This window comes from Centroberyx gerrardi, chromosome 12 (genome assembly GCF_048128805.1).
Source record: "Centroberyx gerrardi isolate f3 chromosome 12, fCenGer3.hap1.cur.20231027, whole genome shotgun sequence".
NCBI classification, from domain to species: Eukaryota; Metazoa; Chordata; class Actinopteri; order Beryciformes; family Berycidae; genus Centroberyx; species Centroberyx gerrardi.
Window position 1 is genome coordinate 4,241,579 of NC_136008.1, and position 22,763 is coordinate 4,264,341.

General features: G+C 40.7%; 1 protein-coding gene across 1 annotated transcript; it reads right to left on the bottom strand.

Annotated features, from left to right (window-relative positions):
• Nucleotides 1-845: 845 nt before the first annotated feature.
• tlr18 (toll-like receptor 18) lies at nucleotides 846-19,659 on the bottom strand. Its single transcript, XM_071910129.2, has 7 exons — nucleotides 19,607-19,659; nucleotides 11,395-12,405; nucleotides 9,600-10,782; nucleotides 8,704-9,150; nucleotides 8,280-8,421; nucleotides 1,844-1,986; nucleotides 846-1,100 (listed from the first exon to the last, which is right to left on the bottom strand). The coding sequence occupies exons 2-7, from the start codon at nucleotides 12,393-12,395 to the stop codon at nucleotides 951-953; spliced, it is 3,066 nt and encodes a 1,021-aa protein (XP_071766230.2). The 5' UTR covers nucleotides 12,396-12,405; nucleotides 19,607-19,659; the 3' UTR covers nucleotides 846-950.
• Between the last annotated feature and the right edge of the window lie 3,104 nt (nucleotides 19,660-22,763).

The following is a 22,763-nucleotide window of genomic DNA, read 5'->3' on the forward strand; positions in this document are numbered from 1 at the left end:
GGGCTGCATGGCTGTTAATCTGCCAGTCTAAAGGCCCTCCAGGACTGACGTCATCTAATCTTCCTGGCCCCGCGTGCACATCGCTCCGCACAGCCGGCGTTTTGGAAACAAAAGGAGCAGAACCGCTGGGTGATCGATGAATGACGTCAGGACCGGGAGCCTGACATGCTGCGCACACACTAACCACCGGGTGGCGCTGCAGGTTCCCTTTATAGAGCTGGTGGACAGAACTTCTTACACGTTTGAAGGTCCCATGTTACTCAGTTTTTATGATTCAGAGTAAGAAGAAGAAGATTGCTCATGGTGTTTTGCAAATTAAAAGGGAATTCATTGAATGAATATGAAGACTAAGTCGTCACAATACTGGACCCTGATTGGCTGACAGCGGCTCATCTAATTCAAATGAGGTAAACCTGCTGAGTGGAGCCTTTCCAGTTCAAATGCTGCAGACTGTCCTGATTGGATGGATATCAGTAATTATTTATTAACGGAGCCAATCAGGACCAAGTCCAGTTGTGAGGTGTTTTTTCAGGCATTTAGTCTGAAACTGCCTGGAAAAAAGGATGGGGTTTTGAAAATGCAATAACCTTGAACTTAACCACTTGAACAAAATCTAATTTTACTGTCTACATTAAACATGTTTTATCATATACACATATGTATGTAGAAGAAAATGTGAATTCCACCAATAGGCCCTTTTAATTCATTAGAGAGACACTGGAGCATTACCATTTACATTTAAACAATATCAAGTGTTCAACATATATGTAGATAAATACATATATTAAATAAAATAAATAAATATATCCATGCCCATAACATGATTTGCATTACAAGTATGAAAATGGTGTGGAAACAAATTTAATTGGTTAAATGTGTAATTGTAGAGACTTTCCAGAGTTTTATTAGTAAGAAAGCAGGCAGCCTGAGGTCGGTGCTGCAGGAGGCGGTCACTGCTTCAGGCACTCCACAAAGAACTCGTTGCAGGCGACCGTCATCGCAGCGACCAGAACGACAAACTCCTGGAAGTCCACCTGTCCGTCCTGGTTCTCATCCAGGTCCTTCATAATCCGCTCCACCACCAGCGGGTCCTTGCTGGCCTGAGAGAAACAACACAGTGAAAACTGAATCAAAGAGAAATGTCACTGGTTTCAGCGCTCCTTCGATCAAATTCAGATGGAGTGTTAACTGAGTCAACCTTAAAAATCTGAGGTTTTCAAGAGTGCATTTCTACACATTGGATACAGTATCCAATTGACAAAGCCATTGCCAAAAATGCCACAGACCATAATATGATATGATGAGTTTTATTGATCCGAGGGGAAATTGGGTCATTGCGGCAGAGCAGGATACAGTTAAGAGTGTATTTAATGCTTTACACTGGATACAGATGGCAGATATGATGAAAGGGATTTGCTAGTCACTTAAATACCAAATGCTGTGAATGACATGCAAATTAAAAGGCTGTGGGACGCATTACCCCTCTTCCCACAGTGCGAGTGGAAACTAGCACTAGCAGCTCAGCTTGCTGAATGGCTCTGAGGGGGGTGCTTTCATTTTTGTACAACATGGCTGCCCCCCCGTCAAATGATGCATTAAGATAGAACTGATTTTCAGCTCTTCTCAGAGTTTAAGGTATCTGTGACTGTATTAGAGAGGAGTGATATCTAAAAAAGAAAGCCTTGCTGCTCCAGCAAGGGAGCACTAATTACTCCCAGTGAACTCTGAAATTGGCTAAAGTAAAGCTGAAGAAAATTAAAGTGCTTAGTGTCGTGTGCAGTTTATCCTGCACCAGGTGATGTGCAGGGAGGGACTGGGGGTTTCGGACTGGAGGAACACTCACTGCCACGACGTCTCCCAGCTCCCCCTGCAGAAGGTTCTTCAGCTCCGGTTTGCTCAGCTTGTACTTGTCTCCTTCCTTTGAAGAATAGGAGTGGAACACCTTGATGAGGCTTTCCATCGCATTTTGCAGCTGGGAACTCATGTTTCAGTCCTACAGTGAATGCCTGGTATAAATTCAAGAGAAGCAACAACCACACAAACTTCTTTAACAGAACAGAAAGTCACAACAAAATGGCATTTTGATGGCATCATGTTCCCGTATTCAACACATTTCTGGTTTAAAGGATATTGGGGTAGAACATAACGGAGGGAGGGAGGGATCGTTCACAACCAAAACAAACATGGAAAGTGACTCAGAGCTGCAATCTGTTGTAGAACCACTGGCCTCCTCCAACACTGCTCCAAAAATTAAAGGCCAAAAATAATAAAAATAAATAACCCCTGTACCATGTTGCCACTTTGAAAGTGTTGAAGTTGAAGGTTTTGTTTGGTTTTTATTTCTGCCTACTGGTAAGCCATGAAGTAACCACAAAAGAGTTTTCCAAGAAGTACAAGTAACAGGATTTTAAATATAAAAATACAAGAAAAGAAAAATGTAAAGTTTTTGCCATTCATCGTTAAATATGAGGATGTTATGATATGGAGAATTAGCCAACAAGGTCAAAAAGTCATTTCATTGTAACTTCAACAGGTGACCATGCTTATATTGTCACCTTAATTTAAAGGCAGCTACTGTACACTAGATATCCTCACTGTATACTGAAACGGTTAACATGGCTTCTAGTGCAAATGGCAAAAAGCAAGTTTATAGTTCTACCTTAGTCTGGGTTCATTACAGTTAAAACCTCTCTCTCTCGGTGTAATTGCATATGCATTTGTGGGTGTACCAAGGCTGAGGCGCAAAATAAGGGAGGGATTTATGGAAATTGGTAGTGGACGTGATTTATCAAGAGGCGGTGGCCGTTAACACAGGATTGCGCATGGCAACGCATGTGTTATCATTTTGCGCATAGGATAGCTCTGCTGGAACTGTCTCTGGAACCGGTCTAAGATCAAAGTGACAGTCATCTACACAGCATAACATGCAGTCATTAGGTCGCAGCGTTTAAATTCAGACTATTACCTACATATTGCACGCTCTTCTCTGGAGCGTGCAACTTTCTCTTTGCTGACACTAAGGAGAGGCGCAGAAACACTTTTGGCTGCTTCATTTAGGCTAGATCATGGCCATGAATATTATGCTCAACAATTTTTTTTTTAGTTTGTGTATATACTATGTTATGATGAATAGGCCTATGATACTGTGAGTTATTTGAAATCTGTTGATTTATGTTTGTGAAAATCGAATGGGAGAGGATCTTTCAATAAATAATTCAATAAAAATCGTCTTACTCCTGAACAATCTGTCTCCCTCACTTCCGAAATTATGGCTACGCCCCTGGGCATGGCGGTGGGTCGGGAACTATTGAGAGAGTTAAAACAGTTTAAATATCTAAGCTTACCGCCGCCCTTCACTAACAGATATGTGAGACGCTGCTGCAGGGGGGCGAGTCGTTTCACCTCCAACTCCTGTCCCACAGCAGGACAAAAGACGGACCCCCTGCAGGGCGCGTGACACCGCTATTGGTTGCAGATAAAACAGGATTTTGGATCATGGCATGCATTGCGTTACATAAACGACCTGATGCCTCCACACTTCGGATTAACTCTCCACAAAGCCGCGTGTCACTCATCATACAGACTGTTTGGCATCGGCAGGTTGATGATTCTTATCCCTAACGGAGAGACATGCTCCCATCTATAATGCACGGCTGGTCTATTGTGTGTGCGTGCGTGCGTGTGTGCGCGTGCAAGGAGATGAGCGCAGCTATTAAGTAACTGAAGCTCTGGAGAATTTCCAGGCTTCATGTTTAGTGCAGTTTATGATCCATCAGGTCCGTGAATGATGCCGAGCCACATTCCGACACTTAGTTCAGATGTTTGTTGTTAATCATTGATTCCCGTCATGATCAGTGAGCCAATTAAGAGGCTTTGAATGTCATCTCCTAAGGCGACGCTGCTATTAATTAGGCTCAGGCGTCATGTTTTCACATTTTAAAAACAGGCTGCATGGACCAACCCGCTAACTGACCACATCTCAAAAAAATGCAGCTGATACTTAATTAACTTGTAGCGTTAAGGGGAAAACGCCATAGCATAATTTTTTTTCAATTTCCCAACCAATGCACCGTCATCCTGCAGATCTGACCGCTCTAATCTCTAGCTTCTAGACTGAATATAAAGTTTAAAATTAAGAAAACAGAATATAAAAAAACACGACTGTCAGAACTCACCTCCCCGCTGCCGCTAACAAACGCTGGTGGTAGAAATGGCTTCAGCCTTCATCTCATCAGTTATATGGCCCCGCTCACCTGGGCGAATTAAATCAAAACCAGGCGCCTCCCTCCGGACAGCGGCTGCAGGTGAGTTACCGCCATGTAAGGAGGTTAGTAGTACAGCTGGGTTGGGGCCATTCATTAACCTGAACTGAGAATGCATTCAAATTCACTCAGTGTCAGGTCACCCAGCTGTAAGGAAACAGAATGTGAATTGAATTGGAATGATAGGAAATATAATTGAATTCCATTAAATTCCATGAAAAGACAGTTAAACAAATCAAATACATTCAATCATAATGTAGCCTATGTATTATGATTACATGTTCTGCATCAAATACCACCTGAAAGGTGATATTTGAAACACTAGCTGTAGGCTAATCTCATATGTGGTAAGAAAAAACAAAAAACATGGAATTTCACAGAATTTTGTTGAATTAAATTCAACTTCCTTAAATTCCAATTCAATTCCAGTTCTGTTTCCTGTAGATTTTTTCAAATTCCAATTCCAATTCCTCAGTTGAATTGGAATTGATGACATCATTCATGAATTGACCCCAACCCAGTAGTACAGACTCCACAGCACAGTGGAGTTTTAGTTGGAGGCAGAGCTGCTCTGGGCCCATACAGTTTTTCATAGGATTTCAGTAATCAGATTGAATGAAATCGCAAAATTTAGTTTTTCAAAACCGATAAATGAGATTCTGATCATTCAGATTGGGATATGGATTACATCATGCGATCCTACCTTTAATCAAACGTAAATGCTGTTTCTGCATTTTTCAAAACCCAAAGGCAGAGATTACAATATTGATTGAATATTGAATTTGATGCCAAAAAATCAGGATTACTAGAGTGCATGTAAATGCACCGATCAAATTATTGCCATAACCTCATGGTTGTAATTGTGGAGGAAATAGATGCTGCTGCTGCTGAATGTGCTTGATGTGAGGGGGGTCATAAATCTAGCCATCAACTCACCTGCCATTCAAACAGGAGCTTGGTTACAACCTCGCCAAGGCTGTGTGGTTTCTGTGTGACTCGTTACGCTGGAAAATGAAGTGAACCTTCAAAAGAATTCACAAAACTAACTCTGTTTTTGAGATAAGACATTTAGTTATCTTGTATGTTAGGCAACAACTACACATAGTAACATATTTTAGGTTGAAATTAGATTCTAAACAAATTCTAGTCCTTTCTTGGGGAAAAAAGGGCCTGCCGTTACTGACCTCTGACCCCTCTGGTGAACTGTGTGTTTCAAAGGGTTTTGCAGAAAAAAAACATCCTAATCACAGTAAAATGGTGTGTATTATATGGCAAGTGAAACTCTAAAATTCCTACTGAAAACTTGTATCATGCTCTGAACAAAGTGATGCATTTGATTCCCAGAAGTGTCATTCCCTTTTTATTGTGTTAACCTGTAAACCTGTCAGCCTTTCACAGACAAATAATACAGAAGATAGGCTGAAGCACTGTGGGTGTCTTCTGCTCATGTAGCCGTTCCCTGTTTGCTGGCCATGTTCATTTTACTAGGTGTACCTCATGCTTTTATGCTACATTATTTACAAGGAAGGGGAAGATTGTGACTGTATGATAATGCAACTGGAATGGCAATAAAACTGAAGTGCAGGTCTTCTATGTACTGAGTGTGAACCATAAGGGTTCATTTACATTGGTATCTCCAGCTGGCCAGGACGCAGGCCTGGTGGATATTTGCATGCTGCCAGTTTTATGTTTCACATGGAGCCTCATTTCCCTACCAAGATTAGGAAAGACCTGAAACAAACAGAGAGCACATTATTCATCGAATGACACTGCAAGTCGCACTTAATAAGTCACACTGCTGTATAGATCATTTGGTAAAGCTTGGTTTGCTTTCCACTAGAGCCACCCATGCTAAAAGTATATACCGTATGCACTCATGTACAGTGTTATGTATCTTAAAACCTTGGTTTTCTTGAAACCAGTAAAAAAAAGTCTTTCAGTGGGGTGAAATAAATTCCCTTGTTGCCAATGGAAATTGACTTTTTTCAGGAATTTTCTTAAATGGAGTGACATTATCTTTATACTGAGTGATGTGCCTTATTTCAACATATTGTCACTTTTATTTCAGGAAAATTCATGAAACACGTTTAACTGCATTGCAATTAAATGAAACTATCTCACCCCACTGGCATTGGATTGTTTCTTTTGCTTCAAGGAAGCAAACATTTAAGAGGAAATACTAGATTTAGTTTTAGATGACAGCTTGACAGTTTTTGCAGTGCACAGCAGCGTCAATGTTGCACAAAGCGCCTGATGGGACTTTGTTGCGGTGTTTCTCTGGGTGTGGACCTGGTGACCTGGAAAAAGAGCACTCATCTTTCCCTTTTGTGTGGGAAACCAAAGCTACCGTCTCTGATTACTTGACAGACCAGTGTTAAAAACAACTACAGAACTCCACAAGAAGCCCAATCATCCAACACGATCATGAGCAAAAGTTATAGCTTTATTTGGTGACACAATAAAAAATCAATCGTAAAAAAAAGTAATAATGGATTTCAAATGTCCAGCATTTTGGAGTTATTACAGCAGAGGCTCATACTTTTAAGCTGAGTCAATGTGATGATTGTAAAAGACGTAGAGCAGGAATTACAGGAGGTATCGAGTGTAAAAACATACTATCTAAACCTGTTGAACATCAAAAGTAAACAAACTGTGCATCACATTATCAGGTACATAATACTTTCCAAAAGTTTGAGATGTCTGAATTAGGTTAAAATGACATTCTATATGTTCTGTGCCAACATACATTATATTCAGAAAATGCATTTGATGACAATGCATAATGCATCTCACATACAGGGAGGACTTGTGCAGCTTGTTTAATCATTAACAGACTAAACACATTTAACCCTTATAGATTCGTGCCAGATTGTTTTTCCTGCTATGAAACATCGGCACCTACTGTGTGGTGTCATGTTTATCATCTGCCAATTCTGTAATAGAAACACCCTCTCTTCTAAAAACAAGGATGAGTACTCTCTCTTTCTCTCTCTCTTTCTCTCTGACACACACACACACACACACACACTCACTCACTCACTCACTCACTCACTCTGGGGTAATGAAGACATCAACCAGAAAATGTTGAAGCATTGGAGGGTGTCATCTACTGGCCACTGGCAAACTGTGCCATACACATGTAAACTTTTTTCCATTCAACTATGAATGCTTGAAATAAATTAAATAATTCAATTAAAAAATGAAAAAGTAACAAAAAATGTACAAAATGTACAAAAAACATATTACCCGTCATGGGACAAGTTATTTACAATAACAACGTGACAGTATTTCCATACCAAATTGGAAGGAAACCACTCCAAACTATAAACCTTCCTTTCAAGTGGTGAATCCATAAACTGATATACAGTATGCATATCCACACACAGTCTGACAAAACTTGACCACAAGTATTTGAAAAATGTACTAAATGTTTTGAAAAAATATATTACCCATCATGGGCCATTAAAGGAATACACCAAGTTTTGGAGGATTGGCCCATTGGTCAATTTACCCCCAAAATAATCCTTGTGTCCCCGGTAGATCATTGGTTCCGGTGCTCCATGCTAACACTTTAGCATAAACTATGTTGACTGATCGTATGTGACAAGCAAAATAAGAAAAAAAATAAGAAAACCGAACTTTCAGTAATAAAAAGTTGTTAGTGGTTTTTACAATATGCCCCTGGATTCATACATTTTAAAGATAAAACATCATTAACTCAATATAGCTGATGTAGCCAGGTTTATTTTTGTAACTATGATGAGCAACAACGCATTCATTAGCTGCAGAGAATGCTAAACTGTTAGCATAGAGCATCAGAGTGAACGATCTACTGGGGACCAATGGATGATTTTGATGTTTGTGTTCTCATTACTTCACAGGTAAGTTGACCAATGGGCCAGATCCCCAAAAAACTCAATGGCTTCCTTTAAAGTCTTGGGAATATGTAGCTTATTTGCCCTTTGACTTGGCCAAGTACATCCTACAGCATGTGTTGGATCATTTGTGATCTCATACCTCTCACAGCCAAGACTGTAATGGAGCACGGTCCCTTCACAATGTGGCACCTGTCACCACATCTTCCTGGCACCTGGCTTGTTATCCAGAGTGCGACATGGGAGATCTCATTTGAGCCGTTGAGTTTGCGGCCTTTCAGCGCCTGTCAGCGGGACGCCCGGCCTGAGACTCTCAGAGGGAATGTGTAGCGGAGGGCAGCAACTCGGCGCTTGGGGATAACATGACAGAATGCAGTGGGCGGTGCGGGGATCATGTTATTCTCTATCATCATAATGAGACGTTGGCTTTTGCTCCCAGCTTGGCAAACCCCACAGAACAGACAAGAGGTTAAACTGAGGTCAGGCCTTCACAGAGTGTTGAAGGATTCAAAGGAATCATATAATCATAGGAAAATAGATTTTTCTCCTTTTAGTCAAACTACTACAGGGATTGGTCTCTGATTGGACAGCTCCTTCCTCTTGATATCCTCTTTCTGGACTTCTGTTTCTCTGTCTACATTAGCCTGTGGTATTTTTGGCCTCCCGTCCTCCGGGGGGAGCTCTATCACAGATACAGCGCCTACTGAAGAGGCTCTGCTCTTGGCACTGTACGTCCTCTCTCTTGTCAGGCTTGGCTTGCCCAGAACGCTCTTCAGCTGTGCCCAGAAAAATGCCTGCTGCTTGTCCTGCTGAGGCCACTCCAGATAAGTCTTGGTACTCAGCATCTTCTTCAGCTTGCAGTATTTGCTGGGCAGCGAGTTGGGGTCAATGGGCTCCTTCACCACCAGGATGACATCGCTGAAGGTCTTCCCCATGGCTCTTTGCTGGGCGAAGTACAGCTCATAGTTGCACCACTCACTGTTCACAAAGTGGCGTGAGAGGACAAAGATTACCTGAGGATGGAGGGGGGAAAAAAGAAACATTTAGGTTGCATTTCTAATGTGATATTTATCAGTACACAGGATCTGATGTAACTATGGGATGTGCTAGGGTGACCACTCACGTAGAGGCATGCCTTGGATGTTAGAGGTAAGGGTGTTAGGGGAATTTAAAAACGGACTTTTACTTTGCAGAAGAAATTATATTATATACACCAGAAACAATAGGACAAAGTACCTAAGTTTGCTAAACAAAGGACAAAGGATGTAAGTTCAGTTAAGTATTTTCCCAAAACTTACTCTGAACATGCAGCCAATATATTTTCACATAGCTAAATAAAGCATCATGCATTTTTTGTTTTCTTTTTTTGGAAGTCTTTCTGGAAATCTAGTGTGTGCCATGTAATAATATATTCTAATTGTGAAGTAACACATTTAATATTAATTAAACTACACGTCGGTACCTTGCGGCTACTTTCAATGTTCTCAATGATGTTATCGATGATCCACTTTCCTGGCATGAAATCCCTCTCATGAATACAGAGGCGATAGGGGTTCCTGTTGTTCTCCAAGGAGGGCAAGAGCTGGTCCCTCACCCAGTCTGCATCAGAGTGGCTGTAGGAAATGAAGGCGTGATAAGCAAAAACCTCTGATTCCCCCGCCGCTTTTTCCTTGTGAGCTCTGTATTTGGCCCTGATGATCTGATACGTGGCTTTGGTGTACCACAGAACATCGAATATATAGCAAATTACCATCAGTATCAAGATCACCGCTGCAGTGGTGGCAACACAGATGATGATGACTAGTCTGATATCACACGCCACGTGACCTGGGAGGTAATTGGATATGACTGTGTTGAGCAAGGCTTCTGGGTGGTAACACCTGTAGTTCTCAGGCCAGTCGGTGAGGTTGACCTTCCCTTTGGACATTGTGTCCTGGATAAATGCATGGAGTTCACAGGTGCAGTGGTAAGGGTTGTTCCCTGCCGTCAGGCGGGACAGTCGAGGCATGTCCTGGAAGGATTCCATGCTAATGAGACCAAACGAATTCCCATCAAGAGCCAGCGACTGCAGTGACAGACTTTTCCAGCGAGAGGGGATGAACTTGATTTTATTCCCACTGAGCAACAGCTCTTTGAGGTTAGTGGTTTTCTCAAAATAAGTCATGTCCAGCTGGTCCAGTTCGCAGTAGGAGAGGTCGAGGTAGTGCACTGTGGTGGGCAGACAACGGAGGGCTTCACTCACAAATTGGTTGTGGTGAGCAATAACCCGAGTAATGTTTTGTTTCCAGACACAGTCCCGACTCTTTTCAGCAGAGCCAAGCTTGTTGTTGCTAAAATCAATCATCTGCAGCTGCTGGAACTCCCTGGTTAGAGATGACAAGTCTTTCAAGCTAGACAGCTCATTGGTACTCACGTCGAAGGAGCGGAGACTTCGCATGGTGCCTTTGTAATCACACAGTTGGTTGAAGATGAATGAATTCTCCAGTCGATTATTGGAGACATCCATAAGCTCCACACCTCCCATCTCAACCCAGGCATCGCAAGGCACCGAGTTGAAGTACACATACCGAATCGACAGCTCTCGGATTTTGTTGAACCAGGTGAAGCGCCAGTCAAATCGCAGAATATCAGGATTGCTGATATACCTGCAAGGAATGGAAATATTTAGTGTTCTAAACTGCACAGGAAAAACAAATACTCTGTGCTCAATACCCAGTATAAACTTACATACAACTTCATATTCACTTTCTACTGACAAAACAAAATGAATGTATATACAGGAAGTGCATTGTGAGAAATCATGGGGGATTGTAAGCCTATAAGCCTATATAAAGTTATTCCAAAATGAGATATCCACCATTTGAAAACACTGACACCTCCTCTAACAAAATGATTGCATTAAAGTCCATTATGGGTAATTATTGAGGTTAGGAGTCATCTGAAGTCCTTTACTTACAAAACAGTTACATTTTTGAGGATAGAATCATCTGTGAATTTGAAATATTTTGAAATTTAGGAAGCAACATTTTCCAAAATGGATATATAGCATTTTGGAATGAAACCTTTCATATGCACTGTTCTTACATTATAATCATATCAGAAAATTGGTCCACAAAGCATGCATAAGGCCTATTACATAATACATATGGCCTGCTACATAATGCTTTAAGAGCAACATTTCAAGTAATGTGTTACCAAATTAACATTTCCTACATTTTAAACTGTTGCATGATGCCCAAAGACTGGAAGATACATACCAAAGATCCAATTTATCCAGCTCTAGGTTTGTTATGCTGGAACTTGCTCCACTATCAACAAACGTGGGTGAACGGGCAAAGTCGATGTACTGAAGTCTCACGCTTTTGATAGGGGCGACTTGTAAATTCATCAAAGCCATCCTCAGGAGATTCTCATTAAATTTACCTCGGTGAAAGATGACCTGATGGGCTGTAACGTCTTTTAAACCCTGGAAAATGTCTTCCTCTCCCATGTAGTACATGAACTCGAAGAGGTTGCGGAACTGGATGACGCTGAAGGTCTTGTTGGCGAGGTCACGTAGCATTCGAAGGAGAGTGTTTGGTTGTTGATCTATGGCCATATCAAAGCCCATCTGCCTTGTCTGAATATCTTCTAAACTACCGGGCTCATAGTAACTTAGATTGGAAGAACACTTGATAGCAAAACCCTGTAACTGAATGTTCCTCAAGGGCTGGAAGTCTCCTTTCTTTAGACCCATCACCAGAGGGCCGCCCATGGATAGAACCTGGAGTTTGACAAATTTGGAGAAGCCATCAGCCAAAGTAGCATGTTTGTACAGGTTGTTGGACATGTAGAGCTCATTTAGGTTCAAGAGCGGGCTCAGAGCTGTGGCAGGAATTTCCTGCAGGGAGTTGTTGAAGAGATTAAGATACTTCAGGAGTGGGTTGTACTTAAAGGCGTCATCATCAATGTGGGAAATATTATTGAACTGCAGTTTAAGGATGCGAAGCTGAGGGAGGTGGAGGAAGTCATTGGCGAGGACAGCTTGAAGTTTGTTGTAGGAGAGATCTATGTCTTCCAGGGTGGATGGAAGTCGCCTCCATGGAACATGGTCAAGTTGTCTTCCAAGGCAGTCTGCAGAGCGGCCAAAGTTGTAGATGCGACAAGGTCCTACTTCAGTGTTTGTGGTGGGAGACGAAGATGGTGATGTCGGAGTCGGTGATGTGGATGTGAGCGCTCCAAGAAGGAGAACACTGAAGCTCATCAGTTTCCAAATCATGATGATAGACCTGTAAAGGAATAAGAGAGGGAGAAATTAAAAGCTGCCGTTTTCTTCTATATTTGGATGCATGATTGCAACATTGAGAGAGTGGAAGGACATTGACCCACGGTTTTTCTGCCAAACCAAACAAGCACAGATTCTGTACAGGCTGACGGTGTGTGTGTTCAATTCAATTCAACTCAATTCAATTCAACTTGATGCGATACGTTGAATCATTGCTAGCTGAGCATCGCATTGATGCTCTGCTAGTGTGACACGGTTATCGGTTAAATTACCTAATTCCACTAAAGTTCCTTTAATACCTATACCAGTAAATGTTACCTATACCAGTAATGTTTGTAGGGCAGCAGAAGACGTGGATGTTCATAAATTAACAGCAGAGAGTGGGACTCAGTATGTGTGAGTCAGTGTGGCATATAGCCTATAGGCGAGAGGTGTCGCAGCCAAAGACGCCCTCTAGAGGCCATCTCACGAAGCGTTGATGACTGACTGACTGACTGACTGCCTCCCTGTCTGACCTGAACATGCCTCTTGATGCCCTCAGCTGTGTCGTGGGAAAAAGAGTGATTACTGACAGAAACACCAGGTGACTGACACAGGAACTTCTCTTCACACTCTGTTAGATTAACCCTCCTATTATGTTAAAATAAGCAGACATCTTTTATGTTTGGGATCAAAATGACCCCAGCAATTTAAACCTACAAAAAATTATTGTAATTGAAAGTGTTACCCAAGTTTACACTTCAGAACATCAGCAAGTAACACATACAGTAGCAGTTAGTCAATAATGGAAAAAACACCAATAAAAAGTAAATTAGTCACCAAAATAGTCTTTCAAAGAGCTGTGACAGGACCTCATTGACAGAAAATCTTCAGGTGAGATAAAACTGTGCGTCTTATGTTATGGCCCTGAAGCATGGGAACGTTTTTTAAAGATCAAAAATTGCATGGGAAAGTTCCCTCAGTTATCAGTCAAAACAAAGAGAAAAAAATATGTGTAAAACTTATATTTTCTCTGGTTTTCTAAGGCTTTTGTGTTTGGGGTCAAAATGATCCCAGACAGCACCGGTGTTGTCATGAAATTATAGGAAAAGTCACCGAGTATCAAGCTGAAAAAATAATGTTAATCCTGTTTTTAGAGACGTTAAATGCTGAATGGGGTCAAATTGACACACACACACGCGCACACGCACACACACACGCACGCACGCACGCACACACACACACACACACTATCTCTCTCTCTCTTTCTCTATCTTTCTCTCTCAACCCCCTCTCAATTCAATCATAAATAAATAGCTGATGCAATGTCTTGATTTCAACTGTCATTGCTCCAAATGAAAGTTAGCTCTTCCAACGGCTGACGAAACAGAGGAGGATGTGCAGATCTTTAAATTGCATCATTGCTGCCAAGAAAAACAGATTATGAAAGATGTAACCAAGCAAACCATCAGTTCTCTTAAATACACCAGCATCGGATCTAATTCCGGTAAAATGCAGAAGCATTTCTGCCTGAACAAAAAAGAGAGTGTAAACTCACACTGCTCAGGTCAGATAAAGAAACTAAAGAAGCTAAAAATACCTTTCACAGAGAAAACAGAGACAAGAAATCAAGATGACTCATGATGAGGCATTGATGAAAAATATCAGAAGACATGTTAATGTCTCTAAGTATTTAGATGTTTTGAGACATTAAATTACAATTAAAATATAGAGGAGGATATGCTTTTGCAGAATAAAGTGAGCTCTGATCAGATTCAGAACTACTTTATTCGCCTAATGCAACACATTTTTTCTAGTGGCATCAGTGCAGAGACATATAAACAACTTACATAAATCATTACATTACGTTACATTACACGTCATTTAGCAGACGCTTTTGTCCAAAGCGACTTACAAATTACAAATGCATCACATACAGACACATATGTTTCTCATACAGTGCAAAGGGGCCATGCAAGACATACGAAAGACCACAGACTCCACATATACATTCAGTATTCAGTCATCATGTGCACTCAGGCAGCAGAAGTACCAGTGAAACAGACATCAACCTCATCCATACAAATCAAAAGAAATGAAAATGCCCCCTGCAGCCAGGCTGCTCTCTCACCGGTCCCTTCTGTATTCTGTACAACACTTACAACACACTGACTGCACAGTACTTACCGTCTCAACACTAGTTTCCTGCTTAAGTCTTTCAGATCGTCACTCCTTGACCTTTATTTATATTGCTGGTCCAAGGCTACACACTGTTTTGGCCCTCACATGGAGGATCTGACAAGCTTTATAACCGTGTTAAACAAACACTGTAAGTTGTAGCCAGTCCAGAAGTGACGCGACTTGAGTAAATATTTATGTCTTTGCGGATATGGATAGCACAGAAATATGTTGTTTCCCTATAACAGCTTGGCAAATGGCCTGAATATGCCAATATGTCATCTAGTAAGATGAGGATCAATAAACACTATTGATTGTTGAAATGGTAGCTAAATTAAAATCACTTAACTCCCAGTTGCTCAGCGGTGAGAAGACTGTGGTTGAACTGAGCAGCTTTCGAGCAGGAATGTGTGTAACGTTAAGAACAGTGCTGAAACTTTGAAAAACAAGCAAACCTTCCCTGGTTAAATAAAGTTGAAAAAAAAAAAGTCACAAGGCAATGCTTCTGCAGGCTGCAGAAGTCTCCTGGTAGAGATTTATGCACGTCTTCTAAGGCCAATGAGTCAAAAAAGGAAATCAATATTATGTAGAGTATCTGTCAGTTTATCATGGTAACATTTCAGAAACGATCAAATCTGATTAGATATTTTGCACAGTGTCTTTCTCTCCTTTCTCTCCTTCCCTATCTGCTAAAATACAGTTATCTATTAATTGCTGAAATTCTCAACCCTCTTGAGCAACAAGGAATAAGAAAAATTGGATGACGGTTTAAGTATGACACATCTGTTCCCATCCTGACAGGTGTTCATCTGATATTTAGCCAATAACTCCCCAGTCATCTTAGGTCAACAGCTATCTGAGTGACTCACTGCTCGCAGGTTCCTCTAGATAAATACAGCGAATGAAAGATTGTATCCTTTGAATCATTAATTTCTCCCTGTGTTTATGTAGGCGGTTGGCCATAAATGTATCTTCCTTCCTTGTCATATAAACATTGACTGGCCAAGAAACAGCAGCCTGCAGTGATGCTGCTTCACGGAGGAGAACAGAGACATTCATCAGCTATCTAATCTGGTCAACACTAAACAGCTGCTCCTGGAAATTGACAATAGGTTAGATGAACATCAATAATATTGACTTAGTGGAATGCCTCACACACACAAAAGCACTATTATAAAATGATGTCGCAATATGACTTTGTGATAATCAAGCTTTAGCCATCAATACAATTCTTTCTCAGAGCTTTTTTTTTTACAATTGCATTCATATCTAAGGCCTTTAGCTGATGCTGTTAACCAACCAGAGCGACTGAGAAAGAGCGAGCAGATAGCAGTTCACAGTGTCTTGCTCATGGACAGGGCTTTGACAGGAACACTGGCTGCTGATGGACACTTTGGCTTTTGCGGTGATTGAACCTGTGACCTTTTGGCTCCGGGATGCCTCTCTCTCTCTCTAACTAGCAAGCCTCAGCAAGCCTTCGACTACAAGTAAGTGCATCAAATTCTTAAGACATAAAAGTCAGAGAAAGTGTGCAACTTCCTTTGTAGCCTTTTCTCTATTTACAAACCGTCTGGTCATGACTCAAGTGGAAAAAAAGAGCTGCCTCAGGCGAATTCCATACCAATGTGTCTCTAACCTGCCTATATCCAGAGCTTTGAGTTCATGAACTTTCGCTGGTTTGACATTAACCTGCTAGGTAATGAGTTTCTGTGTCAATAACAGATGTAGAGAATTGAGTAGGTGGGTCACAATTAATTTATGTGCAGTTTACACATTAAAACCTTCCGTTTTTACAGCCTATGCGTGTTGAAGCTATCCTTATCTATGAAAGGAATGCGCACAATTATGCCAGCAATGCCGTGGTCTATGCTGTATTTTGTCTTGAATGTTTATTCTCAACTTCAGAGCTGACCAGTCAATTCAATTCAATTCAATTCAATTCAATTCAATTCAATTCAATTCAATTCACAGCTATGTTTATAGTTTTTATTTTTTTATTTTTTAGGTTATAAACCCTTAAACCCTGACTCAAAATAATTTCCTCAAACACCTACACATGCAGCACATTCTCTATACATACAAAATATATAGCTTTTTTTCCCAGTCAACATTTTCCCTATGGAGGTTGGCTCATGGCCAGTTTCATATGGCACAACCAGGAAGACAACTGGAAAGCCCCCAAGAGCACGTGAAGAGGGAAAATATTTGTTTTCTCTGCACGCTAAAGATAGCTTTCACAAACCTTGTCATGTTTTGAAATCAATAGACTCACATGACCTGTTAACAATGAGCTCAGGTCATCATCCTTAATGCCTAGTGAAAACACACAGAACCAGTATCTCTGCAATAACCTTCCCAACGAAGGGGGAATTTTACATTGTTGATCATTGGACCCTATTCAGTACAGTAGGAGTTGCAATAAAAGGATGTAAATTGAAACTTAATCCCCGTGAGACAATCACGTCCTGCCAAAGAGTAAAGAGTATAACTGGAAATGTTTCAGTATAACAATACTCATTGTCTCAAGTCTCATTGTTTAAGAATGCACACGTGAGAAAGAACCCCAAAGAGTATATTTCTTATTATTTACAGTGGCAGCAGCTGTAGAAGTCCCCCTCCATCCATTTACCATGCATCTATCCTGCATAAGTACTGCAGACGTTATGCAGTAGAACCAAACAAGGATGCTGTTAAAGAACACTCCTAAATTTCTCAACCAACTCATTAGCATTCCAGTCCTTGTTACCTCCAGCAGCAAAAACAGGACAAGACTTGATTTTTGCAAACACTTTCTCTTGGAGACAGAGCAATTGCACTGCAGCAGTACCTCTGCAAGCATGCAGTAAGAAGTGGGACTTCTACAATGGAAAATCAAGATTAGCCGTCACATAGTGTCAAATAATAAATACATTTCAGAGTGAAAAAATGTCTTCAATTCTATAAATCACTGCTAACTAGAAGGCACTCGGTAGAGCACAAACCTCCATCAACGCCGAGCAATTCTCCAACTTGCAAAGCTGCAGCTTCTGTAACAGTTTGTTTATTTATTGTCTTCCGGTTGATTTTGAGACAAAATAGCATGTGAACGCAACGCTGTTTAGAAGCCAACATGGAAGTCCCTGATGTTGGACTTTCTCACCAGCACATGAATGCAGCATAATAGTTAAAAAATGAAAATTGTCTGGCAGAAATCCCAGATCCGTATCACCACAAAAATCGAATCAACTGATCCTTGGTCCAAAGATGATCTGTCCACCAGATTTCATCTAAATTTTGGCTAACAGGCAGATAGACAGACAGACAGACAGTTTCATACTCTCAGGTGAATTTGCAGGCGCCTAGTCCTTGAGTAAATTAGCAATCAGATTATGAAAGAAATAATAAATGGCTTTATCATTGATTAAACTACAATATCTCTCTGATATGCTGTGGTTTGCGTCATCCAGTGAGCTCAATGCTCTATTATTGCATCTGATATTTACCTAATAGTCAATAGTTGGTGGCAAACATCACTTTTCATTGACGTGTTGGCATTATGCCCACTGCCCATACAACACATGAATAGTCTGACAGCAGACTTGTTTCACTGATGAATGTTCTTTGCTTTTTGGTTTAATGATGCTCCTTGTTTACATGCTACATACAAACACAGCTGCAATTCTGCTCAAGTTGTGAACATTGGGCTCCCAGGTCCTCTGTCCATCCGCTGCAGCTGTAGAGTGTTTGTTCATGTCACCGATGATACCTAATAGGACTGGGACATTGCTGCCATACTACAAAGTGCAGTAACTAACTTTTTTTAATTAGCTGCTAAAGCTACACTAAGCAAGATTTTAATTTAAAAAATACACCTGTCATCACAAATTGGGGCTGCAGCAGAGAAAAGCGTCCCATCCCCACTAATCGAGACCCAGTAGATTTGCCCAAAGTATTTTCAGGTGTTCAAAGGAAGCTAATATTATGAATCCTAGCACTTTTGCTATACTAACAGAATTTGACTGAACTTAATACTAGCCTATAGCTATAGGTAAGATAGTTAGTTACTGCTGACTTTCCAAGATCATGAATGCCATGGACATAGATATTGAAAAATAAGAATGATTGAAATTTATATATTTTTTTATTATATTTTGACCAGAGTTCTCTCTTTGCCATTCAAGTTTGTCATAGCTAACTTGCATTCTAAAAAAAACATGGTTCTTTAGCCTATTGAAGTTCAATTCAACCAATGAGATTATTTCTGCCTCCACAGCAGCTCTGCCTCTCATGTTTGATGGCTTAATTAACTTCCCACTGTCCACTCTGATGCCAGTAATGCCTACAGAGAACAAGATAAAAATAATGTTCCTCTTTACTGTACATTTCCTCTGTTGGGCAGATTGCATAACACTTCTTACTGGATGAGCGGTTGTGAAACACAGCCTGAATGGGCAGTGATGACTAATGACTGAGTGATGACTCATCCTTTAATCACAGTCTGATCTCTGTTTACGTCGGTTTACACAATACCGGTGACTTAGCATACCCATGCCCCAAACCAGAATCACTTAATGACCCATTGTACTCATCACATCACAATCATCATAAGTATTATCAATAGTGTCATATTAGTGTGATAAACTAATCAACACTAACACTTTGATGCAGTATTCAGCATTAATAGCTTCCCAGCTCTTCAGCTACTTTCAAAAGTATCAGAGGGTTTTTAAACAAGCTGTAGGCCTAGTTGCTGTTGTACACACACTTTAACAAAGGACTGATGGACTCTTAGTGCTTTATATCTCATTGCAACTTTATTATGATGACATCTACTGTATGTTATATGTATTTATGTCTTTTATTTATTTATTTTATGTTGTGTATTGGTTGTGTTGACTACTGTTTGCAAACCAAATTGCCCCTCGGGGACAATAAAGACTATCCAATCCAATCCAAAGACAAACAGTATAACAGGTTTATACAAAAAGCAGGTCTTTATATCCAAGTGTATATTGTCACACAGAACACAAACTTTGAAATAGACATGGAAACAAACTTGCAGAACTCACCCACAGCGTCTTTGATGAGAGATGGGTGATCAAATTCAGCTCTTCCTCCTCGGTTTACCTTTTCATAACGCGTTTCATCACTGACTGTTGATCACACTGTGGCAAGTGACTGAAGACTGGATGGATTACAGCGGCTGCCCTTTCAGCTGTTATTTTCCTCCCTCTCTCTCTCTCTCTCTCTTCCTCTGTGTGTGTGTGTGTGTGTGTGTGTATAGCCTACTGCTCAGGAATGTAGAAAGTGTCAGGGGGAGACCTGCCTCCAAACCTCCCATGCCACGGTTTATTTTTTTTACATTTTTTTTGCTTCCTTGTCAGAAAATAACTTCCAGGCAAAAGAGAGGGAAACAGGTTCCACTACCTTATAAAATTAAATCGTTTGACAATATTGGAGCTAATATTTAACCCCATGAGAAGACATTACAGTAAAAAGAAACAAAAAGGCGTGATAAGATGAGACGACAGATGGTTAACACAACACAAATGGTTTCTTTTCAGTTATGCTCTGATTGCCATTTGACAATCTTTAATTTATTAATCCATCGTTAATGAAGAAAGATCTCCAAACAATTACATCTCACAGTGGAATATGGTTTCATTCGTATTTTTGGCTTATAGTTTAAGATAGATTTGTGGTGTGTGTGTGGATTAGAGCATGAGAGAGGTCACTGGGAAGACTGGCATGTGTTTTCTATGTATGTCACTGGGGAAATTGATGTGTGTATTGTGTGTGTGTGTGTGTGTGTGTGTGTGTGAGAAAGAGAGAGTCAGGTTTTCATCACATGCCTCCCTCGTGTTAACCTGTGCCTAGTTTCAGTTGTGGACTAAGAATAGAGTTGGCAGCAGAGGTACAGGTAGAGCGTGTCCTGGAAACAGTGAGTCGGCAGAATAAAACAAAAGACACACTCATGATCCTGGACAATGGCAGCTCTTTGTTCATGTGTACAATACTTGACTTGTGCAATGATCCGCTTTTACCTTTGAAGTGTCAACATCCGTTTATTCATTGGGTTGTTTACAAATGAATAAGCTAAAACCCAATTTAATAAACAGAAATAGTCGTATTAACACCAGTCAGTTTGCTAAAAACAGTATAATAGTTCTGCGTCCTGTGGGTCAGGTAGGGCTGTGTGTCATGAAGCCTGGAAGACTTGAAGGAGACGGGGCTCAGCGGTGACGTAACACACCCTCTGGCGGCCATATTGGAGGTCTGAGGCTGAGAAAAGCCGACTGCGTTTCTAAATCTACAACTTGGCCGTCCCAACATTATTCAGTTTCTCTGCTGTTGAACTGATTGTTCCACCGCTGATAAATCTGATCAATTTTGTGATTATTTAATGTCAGCTTGTTAGATAGCTAACCATTTGGTCAGCTAACCATCACTGTCTTGTTGTAGACATCTGATTATAAGCTAGCTAACGTATCTAGTTGAAGCTAGCGTTACTATAGTGGCTAGTATTTTCATGCTAAAAAACAAAAATGTGCTCAACATACTCCCAGAAAATAATCCAAGACATGACGACTTGAAAAGGAAAACCAGCGCTCTCATTGACTAATCTTCACAATTTATTTGGGTGGTATGTCAGTGGATGATTTGACTACAAAGCCTTCGATATCAGGCTGACTGCTGCATTCTCCACAAACTTTCATGGTGCAAATTAGTCAGTAAGAGTGCAGATTTTCCTTTTTAACTACTATCACTATTTACCATTAGTGCTATTTACATGCTAACAGTAAAATCAGTTGCTTAGCTAAATTAGCCTGCTGGCTAGTGTTTTGCTACTTCTGATTGGTGGAACTGACGACTGGCTGGTGTCGGTACGTTCTGATTGGTGCAGCATAGTGACACATTACTTCTGACTGCAGGATCTTGACTCACATACAAAAAAATGCCAGGAACAGGCTGGTGAACTCATGTAAACCGGTGGGTTCACATGCTGAATAGGCCACATAATCCTTTGCAATTTCCTTGTGAATACATTAACTGTCGACCAGCAGATGGTGCTAAACCGTCCTTGTGTTGATTGGCAGCCCCAATGGCCCAAAACAAGTGTCAACCATTTTGTGTTCTCCTGCACATTTCCACAGTGTTCTGCCTGAGTGAAGGCCTGCATGCATCCTTTGTCCTTGCCATATATTGTAGTTTAAACTTGATACTTGTATTGTCCCTCTGCCTCTGTCTCTGTCCAGATAGATTCTTTTAAATTGGGATATTGTCAGCAGGAAAATAAAATATAGCACACTACAGATGAAATAAGTATCCCAATACAAAAGATAATTAAAAGGAATAGAAAACATAAACATCTGTCTCTCAAATGAATGAAATACATAATTCCGTATACTTCATTTTAATACTTTATTAATTTTCACTGCACATGTTCAGTTCAGGGAAACACATGTCATTATGGATTTGTTACATGAATATCTATTGCACTATAGATATCTGTTATTTAAAAATACATGTTATGAGGTGGCATTAGACTGGCATGGCACCAATATAAATCTCTTTTTAATAGAGTTTGGCATGTTACTTTTAAAATAATATATATCAAGACACAGAATTTTGGCACACATCATGTACAGTACTTGACACTCAAAACCCCAGAGCAAACAAAACAACGACCCACTTTACTCGACGTCGATTCATATACAGCAGATGGCGCGATTTACCAAAATGGTTTCCTGAAGGCAAATCAAGAGCTTGCTTTGAAGGAGATTAGCCTTTATCAGACCGGTTGTTGATGGCGGATGGACGTGGGCGAACGATAATCTGAATTCGATATAGCAGCCTTGTGAATATCCGTGTCAAAGCAAGGACTTGAACATATAGAGGAGCCGTGGTTTGGAGATGGCCAGTGTCGGTAAATGTTAAAAATCTTAATTCCAGTGTATTAGCCGAGAGGGTGTGGACATTAAAGGGAAGACCTGTAGCGATGAGGAGGCTAATTAAGTAAAGTGCTGAATGGCGAAGGCCTGAGACCCGGCGCAAATACAATCAGCTCTGCACAGCTGTAATTCACTTCCCATTTTTAACACCCGTGACACAGGGTCATCGATCTCTGTAATAAAACACAGAGCTTGTATCACGCAACAGTGAGCAATGCAGGTTCATTTGCCTAATTAGCCTTGGCTAGCACTATAGCATCTCCGTGTGGCTTCT

Excerpts from the sequence above, each read along its gene's own strand:
- tlr18 (XM_071910129.2), bottom strand. The coding sequence starts at position 12,395 with ATGATTTGGAAACTGATGAGCTTCAGTGTTCTCCTTCTTGGAGCGCTC. Across the intron at positions 1,987-8,279 it reads TACAGTCTTGGCTGTGAGAG|ACATGAGTTCCCAGCTGCAA; the intron begins GTATGAGATCAC and ends TGTAGGACTGAA. Across the intron at positions 1,101-1,843 it reads AGCTGGGAGACGTCGTGGCA|GCCAGCAAGGACCCGCTGGT; the intron begins GTGAGTGTTCCT and ends TGTTTCTCTCAG.